Source organism: Bos indicus x Bos taurus, unplaced genomic scaffold (genome assembly GCF_003369695.1).
Source record: "Bos indicus x Bos taurus breed Angus x Brahman F1 hybrid unplaced genomic scaffold, Bos_hybrid_MaternalHap_v2.0 tig00478939_arrow_arrow_obj, whole genome shotgun sequence".
Classification (NCBI taxonomy): domain Eukaryota; kingdom Metazoa; phylum Chordata; class Mammalia; order Artiodactyla; family Bovidae; genus Bos; species Bos indicus x Bos taurus.
The window spans coordinates 1-16,470 of NW_020868200.1; the positions used below are offsets into that span (position 1 = coordinate 1).

A 16,470-nucleotide genomic window follows, 5' to 3' on the forward strand; every position below is an offset into this window, starting at 1 on the left:
GGAGTGGGGTGCCATTGCCTTCTCCAATGCAGGAAAGTGAAAAGTGAAAGTGAAGTCGCTCAGTTTGTCCAACTCTTAGCGATCCCATGGGCTGCAGCCTACCAGGCTCCCTCTGTCCATGGGGTTTTCCAGGCTGAAAATTAGTAAATCTTGATTTGTCTTTTAGGGGCTGTAGCCTAGAGCAGTGTTTCTTCTGTGGCTTTGGGACCACCTGCATCACAAAATTACTTGGGGGTGCTGGTTAAAGTGGAGATTCCTGGCTGCCCCCACTCCTGGTTTAGGTGACTGAAAACTGAGACTACTGGTTGGGTAGAACTAGGTGACCTGTGTGCTTTGGTGCGTGTAAAGCATAAAGGAGATAGGGTCCTAGGAACTCCCCCACTAGAGAAAATGTGTTTTTTTTAAAGTAAAGATTTGAGAGAGTTTATATCCTGAAGGGGAGGCGCCTCCTTTAAAACCTCTTCCTGTTAGAGACCAGTGTTGATTTGAAAATTGATCGTGAATGCAAATTTCTTAATTTTAAAATTTGTGTTATAATTTTTATTAGGTGGAAATTACGGTGGAGCACATGATTATTACAATGTTCTTCCCAATAAGAGTCTGTGGGAAAGCTTATGTTGAAAATGGAAAAAAGCTGGGAATAGACTTCATTTCAGAAGATGCTATGTTCAGTGGCCCTTCAGGTAATTAAGTTCTTTCAGACATACCATGCTGTTGTGAGGAAGGGAACTACCATCCAAGGTTAAATGGTTTTGCTTAACAACTTTGGAGGTTGGGGGGAAGTAGTGCTTATGCTTTTTAATGACACTTTTTTACAAACTTAATGGTTAGGAGAAAGACATTAAAAATCGTCTCAGTGAATGTAGAATGTCATGTGAACAGATTTGCTTTTAGAAACAGCCAACCTACTCTTGGCTTTATATTCTAAGTGTTTTCTAGTGTTTAAATTTGCTTAGTTCTAATTTTTAAGTAAGCTACTTAAAGGGGAAATCGAATTTTATTCATTCTCAGTTATCAGTAAACAGGTTACTAAGGACTTGGCTATATGGGGACATTTTCAGTTTCTGAGAAATAACAACAACTATTAGAATTTAAACATGCATAAGTAGATCAGGTTATTTTAGGTTTTTTTTTGTGTGTGCTTTAAAGAGAGCATTATTGTTAACATGTTTACATGTTAGAAATGTATCTCCTAAAATATGGTAGATATTGATGATGTAGACTCAGGGGGACTTGGAGATAAAAACAGGGTGTGATGTCATTCAACGAGATAAGAGTTCAAGGAAAGAGCAGGCTGAAGTAGGGTGGGTTGGTATAAATTATTTTTTGTTAAAATTTGAGGTCTTCATAGGACTTCTCAGGAAAGCTGTTCAATAGCCTATTCCAAAAGTTGTCTAGGTCGAGACTTAGGGGTTGTCAACACATGAGAGGTGATTGAAGACATAGGTTTCATGTGAGGAGGTTGCCTGAGGACACAGAGGAAGGAGTAACCAGAGATGAAGCCCTAGGGATCACCAGTGCTCGGAAACAGGCAACAGAAGTGACTAGAGAGGGAGTCATAGAGAAAGCCAGTCAGTAGAGAGTGGAGTCATGGAAACAAAAGGGTAGAGAATTTCTGGAAGGGAAGGAGTTATAAATCATGTCAGATGTATAGAGATTAAGGTACATGTGCTCTGTTGGACTAGCAATTAAAAATTCATGATTCGTCTTACCTTTCCAAGGATCTACCGATTTTGGAAATGTTTCTTTTTGTGTTCCCGGGATTCATCCATATTTTTACATTGGGTCTAACGCCTTGAATCATACAGAACAATATACTGAAGCTGCAGGTAAGTGTTGATGTTTTGACATGAGCTCTTTTTGTGTAGTAGCTGCCCTTCTAACTGCTCAGTTTAGCCCATTATCACTTCTTACCGAACACCTCAGGAAATACTGTATTGTGGTGGTCAGTTGGAGAGGCCATTTAGATATTGAGAGCTAACCTGAAAACGAATAAATTAGGTTAATACATATGAAATTACCTTTATTTAACTTCTCTCCTCTTTAGGATCACAAGAAGCTCAGTTCTACACTTTGAGAACAGCCAAAGCTCTGGCAATGACTGCATTGGATGTTATTTTTAAACCAGAGTTGCTGGCAAGAATCAGAGGGACTTCAGATTGAAACTAGAAGAAGAAAAGTTTTAAATACAGTAGAATAAAAGGAGGGTTTAGGAGCTACTTACAGATCATTCAGAAGAAGTGATAATTTTTTTCCTGTAATCTTTTTTAATGAGCGAGGAGGGCATGGCTTGTTTTTTCAGTCTTAAAGGAGTCAAATTCCTCTTACCTGAAAAGTGAGGACATGATGTGGAAAAAACATTTACCCATCTACAGTGAAAATTTCACAAATCTGTGTCTGATGAAATTGTGACCTTTCAGAACTGGCATTTCATAAACAACCTGGATGACACATGGTTATTGGTGATAATATTTTATAAAGCCATATGTTGTGTGAGTGTATTTTAAAAGATCCAAGAGATTTCAGGCTTTACATTCATAATGGCACATGAAGAGATATTTTTGGTATTGGTTGGTAACACGTGTTCTATAAAGTTGTTTAAGAATTCCTGTTCTAAATTTAGGGAAGATTCATTTGGAATATCTGACTGTATCTGTTTCAGTCTAGAGACTCTTTTTTCATTGATAATAAAGGTAGGCTTTTAATCAGAAATGCTGTGGGAAACAATTAGAAACTCAGCTACAAAGAATGAGCTTAAGTTACCATTTGAAAGAAAATGAAAATGTCTTTTTTTGTATATAACCTCCTCTGAGAAGTGGCAATGAAATGCTGTTTCTCATTCCGTATTATTGTAACAGGGAAAAATGGTAGATGGATAGGATTAGACCTCTCCTGTAAGGTTTTTGCTTGGTGGCCCCATGTGTCCTAGAGGAATATGGTGAGAGGAGTGATGTCTGCTTATCTTGAATGTTAATATCATGGAACTGGTCCCTCTACTTAGCAGCCCTATTCAGGCTTCTCCTCAGAAGCTAGCCTGTCCAGCCTGAGCAAACTCGGTAGTTTATTAAATTTAGGGAACAGAATTCTAAGCCCCCTTAAACCCCATGCTAACCCAGTATAAACTAAAAAGTATTATATTAGTTTTTCCTGGTGTGACTTTTTTTGATCATGATAAAAAAATGTGAAAAGTTTCCAGTAAAACAATATATTAAGCTGTGAGTATAGTAAAGGTCCAGGAGTCTTTATTTTAAAGAGAGTCCTCAAATTTGAGTCATAAGCATTCCAAAAATGGAAGGGGGGAAGAGAGCAAAGTGAGCATTTGGTCTCAGCTGTAAGCAGGTCAATTTGTATGCTCTAACACTTTGGCTTCTCATTTGGAAAGTTAGATTTGATCCCTTATCCTTATAGTCTTTTAAACCTCTATTTCCTCTTCTATCTGAAGCTATTTAAAGTTAAAAGAAAGGGGAATTTGAGAGGAGAGTTAGTATTTGAGAATTGCTTTCCTTCTGTATCTGCTGTCTGCAGACTGGCCTGATTTGGCAAGCAGCCTGATTGTTTATGGCTAGCATGCTGAAAATGAGCTGTTCTTTTTTTAAAGGGAGCAGGAAAAACAGCATCAGAGAGCAAATTGTGTGATGACCTGCAACACCTAAAATATTTACTGTCTGCCCCAGTCCATCCTGTATAACATAAAAAACTGGTTCTCTTTGACTTACATCATATAATCAGATCTTCTCCTAGAAGAAGACTTCAAGCTTAGAACTTTGATCCCCCGTGACATTCTTTGTCTGGATTTTTAAAAATTAGAGCAGATCCCTGGTCCAGAAGATCCCCTGAGAAGGGAATGGCCTACCCCACTTCAGTATTTCTTGCATGGGAGAATTCCATTTCCCCCTAGATTCTCATAGATCTCACCTTCACATTTTAGTTAAGTTATTAGTATAATTCAGACTTTATTCTTTATAATTAAGACTTTTAAAAATCCCTCTTCATTTTTATTTACTAGTGAGTTAAATAGCCAATGTTACATTAAAGCATGAAATAAATACGTAAATAAATGCGGAGTCCAAAATCTCCTCATCCAGAGGAATAAGTGTAGCTAGTATTCGCTATGTAATTAGAATTTGGGAGACTACTTCCTTTGTGAAAGTATTAGTTGCTCAGTCGTGACAGACTCTTTGTGACACATGGACTGTAGCCCACTAGGCTCCTCTGTCCATGGGATTTCCCAGGCAAGAATACTGGAGTGGGGTTGCATTCCCTTCTCCAGAGGATCTTCCCAACCCAGGGATCAAAGCCAGGTCTCCCGCATTGCAGGCAGATTCGTTACCGTTTGAGTCACCAGGGAAACACTTCTTTGTAACGGTAGTTTTTCCTTTTGGAACTAAGGTCTTTCTTTATCCTCATACTTCAGTGGCGTGTTTGTAATGTGCTAAGTTTTCATAAATGTTTATACTTAGCTTAAATTATCATTGTGTTGATTGGGCCTCACATTTTAGATTAAATCTCCAAAGATTATTTGGAGGATAAAATGGAAAACCACTCAATTTCAGGAGAACAGTGTCACTTCTAGATAAAAAAGGGTTATATATATATGTATATACATATACTCTATATATGTAAATGATGAATAATTTTAGGAGGTTGACACATGAATAAGACTTTTTCAAATTTGGTGTCTTGTTTTTCAGAAAGGGGGCAACTAACTTTTTCTCCCAGAATTAGTTTGAATAATGACACTTGACCATCTCTTAGATTCAGTGATTGTATGTTATTCCTCTGCTCAATTATGTATTCTTTGAAGCCATTGTCTTTTCAGTATGCTTAATTTCCTTTAGGTACATTAAAACCTGACTCATTTGAAAGATAAACAGGCCAAGCTAAGTCAGTATAAAGTTTAAAAGAATTTGACTTTTAAAATATTGAATCAACTTCTGACCTAAACTAGAGACATAGGTGGACCTGCTTGAGTATCTTGGTTTATATAGAAAATGGTTTTTTTACATGCTTTTTTTTTTTTTAACTTTCACTATTCACAGGCTAAACTAAAAGCCTTTTCCTCAAATACCAACTTTTGGCTATTTTTGTTAAATTAATAGACCTAAAATGTATAATCCAGATTAATGGTTTACATTTAATAACAGATTGAACATGTGTTTTCTTTTGTGATTAATTTTAAAAGCAGGCCTGACTGAATATGGGACCTGTATAAAACAATTATGTGGTACTACTCACTACTAGAGGGCTTGCCCTGGTGGCTCAGACAGTAAAGCGTCTGCCTGCAATGCGGGAGACCCGTGTTCGATTCCTGGGTCGGGAAGATCCCCTGGAGAAGGAAATGGCAATCCACTCCAGTACTCTTGCCAGGAAAATCCCATGGATGGAGGAGCCTGATAGGCTACAGTCCATGGGGTCGCAAAGAGTCGGACATGACTGAGCGACTTCACTTTGACTCACTACCAAGTTGCTATATACTATAATATGATTGAATGTAGCTAATATTTAGCTTGCCTCTTAAAATTCTCAGGTTCTATTAGTTTTAAAAACTACTCATATTTTATTAATTATTCAGGAATTTTTCCCTTTTAATTGCTTCTTCCTGTAGCACTCATAAGGGCTGGGACATTTAGGTTAAACTAGAACACTCTTGCCTGGAAAATCCCATGGACGGAGGAGCCTGGTGGGCTGCAGTCCCATGGGGCCGCTAAGAGTTGGACATGACTGAGCAACTTCACTTTCACTTTTCACTTTCATGCATTGGGAGAAGGAATGGCAACCCACTCCAGTGTTCTTGCCTGGAGAATCCCAGGGACAGGGGAGCCTGATGGGCGGCCGTCTATGAGGTCGCACAGAGTCGGACACGACTGAAGTGACTTAGCAGCAGCAGCAGCAGAACATTTTCATGGGTTTGTGAATACTTATATAAACTGGAACTGTTTTGGTTCCCACAATCCTCCAAAGGACTGTTTATTTATTAGTGAGTTGTAGTGCTCTTTTCAACAGTTTGAGTTTGGGTAAACATTTGTCCAGGAGAGCCTACTTCTAAGCACTGGGGGTAAGGTAAAGAGTGAAATATAGTTCATGCTCCCAAACACTTGTGGTTGGTGGTAACTTCTCGTAAGATTGGCTTCATTTAAGCAACACTGGGTTTGAGGGAACACCTGAAGCCTGCTGTCTTGGAAATTTTTGAGGAAGTGTTTCTGAAATATTTTAAAATACCTGAGTTATCTCAGTCTGTTTGAATAGAAGAAATTGATATGAAAAGTCTTCTTAAAGAATGATTATCTACAAACCTGTATAATATGTTCTTTTTAGAAAACCTTTCAGATAGTTTTTATTTTATACATTTCTTACTTTTTATCTGAAGTATCTCTGGTCTTCTGGAAAATGTCCTACATAGTACTAGCCTTCAAAAGATCAAAGTAAATTTTCATTATAAAAATAAGTCAATTGTCTTCCTGCTAGCCAGCAACTCTTTATAAGTGTGTAAAGTATGAAAAACTGCTTCTTTATTTTTTGTTTATACTTCAGCAAGCCTTTTGCAAACAAATTATATAGTTAAGGATGATGCATTTGATATGTATGAAGTTAATATTTCAAGTAAAATCAATCTCTACTACCATCAGATCATAGTCATTTAAAAAATATTTTAACGCATACATATATTAAAGTATGTATGAAAAAATGTATGATGTTAATAAATGTATTTATCAAATAGCAGTTGTGGTTTTTTTCAACCTATATAGGGAGTTTTGAAAATGCATGACTATAAAGCACAATTACCCAAATACAGTGTGACATAATCTTTTTTAAAAATTTATTTTTTGGAGAGGATAATCTCTTTACAATGTTGTGTTGGTTTCTGCTGTATATATTATAGTCTCTTATTCAGTATTACAGATGTTGCTTTATACTATAATGTCATGTTATGTATATGAGAATTTAAAAATAACAATTATTTTTGTTTAAAAACGAGTGTTTTACTAGTCTCAGATGCTGAGAAATGCCAGGACAAGTTTTACATGATAAGACATAGGTACATAATTACAGTATTGAATTTTCTTAAAAAATGTTTTTCAACTTCAGTACAAAGTCATACTGTGTAATAAATGCAACAGAGCAGATTTTTAGATTCTTATCAATGGCTAGAGAATAAGTGCCTCATATGAAAAAAATTACAAGTGTCCGTGTTTTTTTTGGTTTGAACTGGCTTTCAAAATAGAGTCCAAATCTGTTCTTTTTTTTCCCAATGATTAAAATGTAAATGAGCTTTGATTAGTATAATGGCTCACAGCATCCAGTCGCTTTAAAAAATAAACCTCAGATATACGAAATAGAAAAGAATATCAAGTCAGGGTCTTCAATAGACAAAATTCTTGTTTAGCTCAAAAGACTAAGTAGCCATTGCCCCACTGAGCAAACAATGAGTTGCCTTTGAGAGTTTGGACTTTTATCTATTAGTTGTGTTGCTAATGCCTGACACCTTTTTATTTGACCCGAGAGAATGGAAAGCAGTTCCAAAATTTCATGTTTTCCCACTTGAGCTTAATTTATTTAAGGAATAACCAAATCTAGATCCAAGCACTGTTACTGCCTGTGAATGATATAGATTCAGGATTAACCATCACTTCAAGCCTTGTCATCAGACCTGACTCCTTCCTCACAGGAGGATCATGTGTTGTGTATGAGAAGCTTAAAAGAGTTTGATACGAATCTAAGTACCCCTGAACTATAAGAATTCAAGTTTGCTTTTAGCTTGATAGGGGAGTAAGAGGCCACCTGTGAAAAAGTAGACTTGGGTGCAGTTGAAATCTTAGCAAAACTTTAAGCTGTTGTCTGTCCATTAATCTCTGAAAGTGGTGAGGGGCTACTCAGTTATTGTTCAGCCTAATGTTTCCTCAGAGATGGAGCGGTTACCCGCAGCAACTATTTGGTATACCTCCCATTGGCTTAGCTTTTAGCTTCTGCCCATCCATCCAAAGTCACAAAACCCACTCAGGTGGGTTGTGTGTTTTTAAGACAAGCTCTTTTGTAAAAAATATGTATGTAAGAAGAGCTTATAATAGAAAATCCCAGCCAGAAAGAGATCGCAGCCACAGCTGTTTCAGATGTTTATGATGGTGCTCAGTCATGTCCGACTCCTTGTGATCCTATGGACTGTAGCCCACCATGCTCCTCTGTCCATAGGATCTCCCAGGCAAGAATACTGGAGTGGGTTCCCATGCCCTCCTCCAGGGGATCTTTCCAACCTGGAGACTGAACCCACATCTCATGTTTCCTGTAGTGGCAGGCAGGTTCTCTACTACTGGGTCCACCTGGGAAGCCCCTTATCTCTAGGAGTCTCTCCAATCAGATTTTAGCCCATGTTTCCCAGCTTCTGATGTTGCTATTACCCCACCTACCCTCTGCCATTTTCTAAGTTCTGGCGGCCTAAATACTACTTGTTTCATTGATCCAAGGTTGGAACAAAAGAATTTAGAAAATCAAGTGGAAATAATAACAAAATTTAGAAATTAACTCACAAAGCATAGATTTCTTACTCTAAGATAAGAACAATTTGACTAATCAAACTTGTCTTCTCTCCTCATCCCCATATGTCATAACTGTATTTATTATTACCTATTAATATATGGCTTTGATTTATCCATTCCCATTGCCAAAGAAATACATTTTTCTGCCTGTACAGAAGCATGTTCTTCATGTTGAATCAGTTTCTGATGTTTTGGTTATTTGCGGGGGTAGGTTGTTTAACACTGTGAAGTGTCCTTGTTCTGACCTCATTTGCAGACAGCTATTATTGAGTGCAGGGTAGGCTGAGTAGGAAAAAGCTTATTCTGACTCTTGTTTCTAATTCCTTTCACATGTCCTGAAGGGCCAGCTCACCCTCTTTTAGCTCAGTAGAAGGCCTATACAGACTGAAATGGGATTTTGATAAGGGTGGAGAGACACTTGAATTAGCTGTCCTGGGAATTAAGAATTGAGGTCATTTAGAGGATGATGACCTCTGGGATTTTAAGGTCAATGAATCTGGAGGTGACTGTCATGTGTGAGCAGAGAAGGACAATCTTCATAGTGAATAAAGCAAATCACACTAAAAAAAAGGAAAGGTAACTGCCGAGAAAGAGAAGCCGTCTGCAATCGTTACAGTACTCATCAGGCACAGCCATTTATGCACTTCATGTCTTTGTGATTCCTGTGGTCTTAAGCTAGTTTGAGTGGGTTCTGTTCCGTTGAATCACTAAGGTATAGTTTTGAACTTCCCTGGTTGGCTCAGATGGTAAAGAATCTGCCTGCAATACAAGAGACCTGGGTTTGATCCCCGAATTGGGAAGATCCCCATGAGAAGGGAATGGCTACCCCTACTCCAGTATTCTTGCCTGGAGAATTTCATGGACAGAGGACCCTGGCGGGCTATGGTGTCACATAGAGTCACAAAGAGTCGGACATAACTGAGCGACTAACATTAACAAGGTATAGTTTAGTTCCATTTGTGATTTTTAAAGTCTTAAAAAGCTGAGAACTTGGAATTACACTACACACTATTTACTCAATATAATAATACTACTGATCTCAAATCAGCATCCATTCTATACATTCATTGTTAATATGAGGAAATTAAGTCTAGAGTGTGACAAGAATATTTCCCTAAGAGTATTCATCACAGTATTATTTTTTTATCCAGTGTTAAGGAAAAGATGCACACTCATAGTATGGAATGGTTTTAATGGCTGCAAACTATAGGGAGTTTTTTAGTAGGAAAATGGTCATACTATGTCATGGAAAAAAGCCTGTATCAATTTGTATATAAAATATGGTGGCAACTTTACAAAACTATGTAGAAAAAAAGATAAGTAACACTAGTTGCCCCTGGCTAATAGGATTATGAATGGGTTTTTTTCTGCTTTTTATAACTTTACAAATTAACCATCCCTCCAAACAAAAAAGGTAGAAAGAAAGGAAATATTCCTCCCACATAGAGTAAGCATGCAATACTGAGTTGCTTCATGTATAAATGCAGCTCTTACATAACTTTTTGTGAATGATACTAAAGGTATATGGTCACACAAACCTAGTTCAGTGCTTTGCTCACTTGAATGTACGTAAGAATCACCTGGGGAACTTGTTAACATACAGATTCTAATTGGGTGTGGGGTGAGGCTTGATGTTCTGCTTTCCTAACATGTTCCTAGGTAATGCCAGGGCTCTTCTGGGAATTACAAGTATTTGTCCCAATTATATATAGATAAAAATTAAACAATATTAAATTGAAAAGTTAAAGCATCCAATTATTTTGAGAGTGGTGATAATACTTAAGTGAATTAATGGTTTTATTCTAACATTATTAATGTGTTTGTTGGATAATGTGCTTTCTTATTACTGCAAATACTGGAATTTCCCATACAAAGAAACTCAGTTGTAACACAGTTTTTTAATAATCAGAATGAAATGTTCTTTTTCTGTATGCTTTATTTTGATTATTATGACTTATATTCACACACAGTTTTGGGCTCCATGGTCAAACCCACAAGTCCATTCCTACAGGGTGGAATGCAGGCTTAGACCTAGGTTTGTGAAGTTCTTCAGTGATTGGAAATATAAAATAAACAAACTGGTCCTTCACCACAGACGGTTTGAGGAGCACTGCTCTTGAACGTTGCATGCTACATACTAGGTGCTTAGAATTACTTGCTGAATGAATGAATGGATACAGAAAGTGCCACTATTAAAAATGAATAAATAGAAAAGTGCAACTATTAAAAATTTTTTCCTCATATTAATGTTTATGTATTGTGAGTGCCAATTTATTTGTTCAGTATTCAGGTGATACCTGCCTTTTTTTTTTCTTGAGCTGCACTGCATGGCATGCAGGATCTTAGTCTCCTCACCAGGGATTGAATCCATGCCCCTGCAGTGAGACGCAGTCTTAACCACTGGACCGGCGGGGAAGTCCTCATACCTGCCTGTTAACTAGACAATATTATTAACCAAATCTCTCTACTCTCCAGTCAAGCCAACAAGTTTATTAAGTACTATAGATGTCCACGTATAAAGGGTGGTTTTCTCCAAATTATCAGAAAAGAGAGTTGCTTTGTATTTGGGTTTTTATGAAGTCAAATTACAGAGTTCTGTCTCAGTGACATAGCTTTGAAAGCAAAGTACTGCCACCCTCAATCAATGCTGTTAGATGCTTTGTAGAGGTCACCTGAGAATTGCTAGAAAGGTAGCAAAGACATTGAGCATGAATTCAGTAACTTATTCTTCATACCACTAGTACAGATATCAATGTGAACAAGCCTTTTAAAGATCACTCTAAAAAACAATACTGTATGTGATTATGTTGTAAAGATCAAGAGTAAATACTTATATATGCACTGTTGTTGTTCAGCTGCTCAGTTGTGTCCGACTCTTTGTGCCCCCATGGACTGAAGCATGCCAGACTTCCCTGTCCTTCACTATCTCCTGGAGTTTGCTCAAACTCATGTCCACTGAGTCAGTGATGCCATCCAACCATCTCATCCTGTCGCCCCCGTCTCCTCCTGCCCTCAGATGCACTATCTATACTGTTATGAAGCTGAATAATTCCCTAATTGTGTCTTCCCAAAATTTGTATTTTGAAGTTCTCACCCCTGTGATTTCTTTGAAGATAGGGCCTTCAAAGAGGTAATTAAGGTTAAATGAGATCGCAAGGGCAGGGCTGAAATCCAATATGACTTGTGTCACATAAAGAAGAGACACCAAAGACGCATGTGCTCAGACAAAGAGGCCAGACGAGGGCAGCAAGGAGGTGGCATCTGCCAGCCCAGGAGACAGGCCTCAGGAGAAAACAACCTGCCAACCCCTTGACCTTGGACTTCCAGCCTCCAGAACTGAAAGAAATGAATCTCTATTGTTTAAGCTGCCCAGTTTATGGTACTCCACTCTGGCAGCCTGAGCAGACTAATACAATACAGCATCCTATATGCTGGTTCAAATGGCAAAGCTCCCCAAACACTGTGGATGGAAGTGCACATTATGTGTCCTGGAAACCCGCCCAGATGGTTCAAAGTGGTCCTACTCCAAGGAAGAAGCAAGTGGCGAAGATGTTTGTGAAATTTGATTGGAATTGTTTCCTAAAATAAGCATGAAAAAGGTAATGTTCTAAAAATATTTTAGTATTAAAAGTTTACATTTAACTATTTCATCTATATTGCTTTACATTTTTCTACTAGTTGCTATTAAAAAAAAAAAACAACTTTTTTTTATTTCAAGAAAATGGGAGATTGCCCTGTAATTAGACTTTCTGAAATTTTGGTTGTTTTTTTTTTTTTAAAGACCAAAGTATAGCCCTCATGAAGAAATAACGTGATATAGGGATCAAATTAGCTTTGGAGTGAAAATGACAAAACAAGGTTATAGAGTTTATTTGAATTTCAAACAAATGCTTTATGCATAAATTTGATGGGAGTTGATCCTGTGGCTATATAGTATGAATAGCTATATGTTGTTTAAATAATACACCAAATTAGAACCCTCTCCTTTATCCCCTGCCCTGATATCAGTGGCCATTATTTTCTGGTTCACAGAAGATGCTGGTATTCACTGAGTATAAATGGAGATGTCCAGTGATGTGTAACCATTTCTTTTTCATTTTGGCATTCTCTTCTACATTCAGTAACCACGTATTTCTCATCCTAACAAGTTATAGGTAGTCCCAAATGATGCATTTCCTTGTCATGGTTATGCAGAAAAAGTCCAGTCTAATCCCAGGCTCATCAGTGAAGATATCACATTACTAACTTCACTTTGAATTTGGACATGCTGCAAGGTGGAGATTCATGAAGCAGTGATTATTAAACAGGGAATGCTGCTGCTGCTGCTGCTAAGTCACTTCAATCGTGTCCAACTCTGTGCGATCCCAGAGACAGCAGCCCACCAGTCTCCCCCATCCATGGGATTTTCCAGGCAAGAGTACTGGAGTGGGGTGCCATTGCCTTCTCCAAACAGGGAATACTCACACACAGATTTTCTAGGCTAGTTACCTCTATGACAAAACTGACAAAACGCCTGCAAATAGTTTCTTCTTCAAAGTTTCCCTACCAGGGAAATACCTACCAAAATCAGAAACCACTGTACCACTCTAAAGAGCTTTTGTTGTGAAGAGGTGAATCCTTAGGAACCACAAGATGTAAATAAAGTAGGAATATTATTATTGCCTTGTAATGAAAGCAACACAAAGAAATGCATATAAAATAGGTAAGAGGCTACAGACTGAAGCATAAGTTTTGGTCAAAGTGGGGATTTAGGTGCATGTAAATGAGTGGCTCAGCAGTAAAGAATCCGCCTGCCAATACAGGAGATGTGGGTTTGATACCTGGGTCAGGAAGATCCCTGGAGACGGAAACAGCAACTCTTTCCAGTATTTTTGCCTGGTAAATCCCATGGACAGAGGAGCCTGCTGGGCTACACGGTCCATGGGATCGCAAAGAGTCGGACATGACTTAATGACTAAACAACAGCAACGAAAGAACTTCAGGTGCTTCCCAGATCCACCTGGTCCAGAGACTAGAGTGACACTCACATAAAGGATATGGTTCGTAGGAATAAGTATCTAGAGTCTAAAAGAGGTTGAACTACATGTGCCTACCCCATCCCAGTGTGCCTTTTCTCTTAGAAAAGCAGTGTGCTTTTCTAAGAGATCCCAGTAACAACTATCATCAGTTTGCTATGGGTATCTCTATACCTGCAGTAACCAAATATAATGCTGTGTATACAATAAGCGGTTAATACGTGTAAATAAACCAGTAAGTGCCTTGTCAGTGTAGTTTTGGAAAGCTGGAAAAGGGTGGGTACTGGGAACTTTCTTTTCATCATAACCTTAAAGTATGTCTCATCATTCAATTATTTCTGTAGTACATACAGAAGAATGTGAAATGTATAGAATTACAGGCATTTATGAGAAAATCGACCAGTATATTAAATTGAATAAGAGGTATGCAGCTGGAAAAATGATCCTTGAGTATTTATCGATGGCGTGGGTGTCAATCCTCATGCTCACATAGCTGCTCCTCTGGCTTTTTCCTCTGCGGGGAGCTCCTCTCCGAGGCCCGTCAGCTGCACCATCATCCTGTCGGGCTTGTCTCCGTTCTCAGGGGTATAGTTGCCCAGGTCATTCACCTCCCCGTCACTGTAGCTGCCGTCCAGGAGGACCGCGCGTGGCTGAGGCAACCCGCAAGTGCAGGGAAGCTGTGGACAACAGCAAACGCATGCTGGAATTCAAGCTCAGCAACAAAGTTGCACAGAGGAGGGGATCGCCTTTTCCTACTTTCTTTCAAGGTGTGTGTGTTAGTTGCTCAGTCGTGTCTCCCACTCTTTGTGACCCCCCCTGGACTGTAGCCCACCAGGCCCCTCTGTCCATGGGATTCTGCAGATAAGAATACTGGAGTGGACTGCCATTCCCCTTCTCCAGAGGATCTTTCTGACCCAGGGATCAATCCCTACTCTCCTGCACTGCAAGCAGATTCTTTATCATTTGAGCTACAGGAAGTTTTTCTTTTAAGGGGTTGTGGAAAATAATGATGGTGGCACTGTAAACATTTTATCAATGAAAGAGCAGATAACCCATCAACTGTTAGGAAACACCAAGTCATATCGGAGGCCCACAAAGGATCACGATCAGATCAATTGCCATGTTCTCTGATATGACCCCTGAATGTCACCCCACTCCAGTACTCTTGCCTGGGAAATCCCATGGATGGAGGAGCCTGGTAGGCTACAGTCCATGGGGGTCGCAGAGAGTCGGACACGACTGAGCGACTTCACTTTCATTCATTTTTTTTCGCTTTATGCATTGGAGAAGGAAGCGGCAACCCACTCCGGTATTCTTGCCTGGAGAGTCCCAGGGATGGTGGAGCCTGGTGGGCTGCTGTCTATGGGGTCGCGCAAGTCGGACACGACTGACGTGACTTAGCAGCAGAGTAGCAGAAATGTTTGCAGTTATTATGTGTGTGTGTGTGTGTGTGTGTATGAGAGGGGGAGAGAGAGAAGAGAGAGACATGGGATGGGAATTGAAAAAAGTTGGCATTGTGGGGATAGTTTCCTCTACAGAACCTGAGTTTTCTGGAGGAGATAATCATTGAACTGCAGACAGGAGAATGAAGGGGAAACCAGGTGGGAGGGAAGGTGATCTGGGAAGTGATGGGAGTTGTATGAGCTCACATATTAAGGAAATTTTCCTAGAATGGAGGATGTGCTTCCTTGGAAGCTTATATATATATAAGCTTTCAAGAGACAGACATATCTATCCATCTATCTATGTATAATACATATATATATGTTTATTGCAAGCATTATTATAATGGCAAAAAAATGGAAAAAAAACACTGCCCATCAATAGGGGAATAAATCATGTTATACTACATCCAAGACATTCTTTATTATGCAACTATTAAAAAGATTGTCTTGGAAAGAGACATTTCTGGAAGCTTCTTTTATGATTCCTCTAAATCATTTGTCCACCATGTTGAATTGCCATTTACTTTTATCACTGAACTAGGAACACCACCAAGATTGAAGCAACCTGGCCTTAGTTAACTTGACTTAGCAGATCCTGGTCTATGTGTGGTGCTCAAGTTGTTCAGTCCTGCCCTGACTCTTTGAGATCCCATGGACAGCAGCCCACTAGGCTCCTGTCCATGGAATTTTCCAGGCAAGAATACTAGAGTTGGTTGCCATTTCCAGGAAGCTAGTTTAATGCTGCTGCTGCTGCTGCTGCTAAGTCGCTTCAGTCATGTCCCACTCGTGTGCGACCCCATAGACAGCAGCCTACCAGGCTCCTCGGTCCCTGGGATTCTCCAGGTAAGAACACTGGAGTGGGTTGCCGCCTCCTTCTCCAACGCATGAAAGTGAAAAGTGAAAGTGAAGTCACTCAGTCGTGTCCGACTTACGGGACCCCATGGACTGCAGCCTTCCAGGATCCTCCGTCCATGGGAGTTTCCAGTCAAGAGTACGGGAGTGGTTGCCATTGCCTTCTCCGAGGCTAGTTTATGGTAGGTGCTAAATAAATGTTTGAATGAGTAAAAGAGGTAGCTCAGAGTAAATTTCACACCATTTAACTTATTCTCTGTGTGCTCTTCACAGCTAACTGGTGAAATAGTGGAGGAGGGAGTGCCATTACCCTATTTTACAGAGGAAGTCGGACCTGCCCAAGGTCCATTGCTAGACCAGATCCTACCCTTGCAGACACTCCTGCTCATGGTAAAGTCACCTTCTCCTGTGGCTTCCGCTCCTTCCGCTCCTGCACGGTGGTCAGGTAGTTGACGGCCGCATACTCCAGCACTGAGAGGAACACGAACGAAGCTGACCCAGAGGTAGATGTCCACGGCCCTTGATGTAGGACACGCGGGGCATGGGGCGTTCACGCCCGTGATGATGGTGGACATGGTCAGCACCGTGGTGATCCCTGCAGACACAGAGAGAAAGGAGCAGGGGTTT

At 39.5% G+C, this 16,470-nt stretch overlaps 1 protein-coding gene across 1 annotated transcript; it reads left to right on the forward strand.

The window, feature by feature from the left end:
• Positions 1 to 547: 547 nt before the first annotated feature.
• Positions 548 to 2,163, forward strand: LOC113889413 (peptidase M20 domain-containing protein 2-like; the record flags this gene model as incomplete). The annotated part of the gene is made up of 3 exons (XM_027536078.1): positions 548 to 683; positions 1,722 to 1,829; positions 2,048 to 2,163. Coding segments are annotated over 3 exons (360 nt in total), but the record flags the coding sequence as incomplete, so codon positions are not given.
• Between the last annotated feature and the right edge of the window lie 14,307 nt (positions 2,164 to 16,470).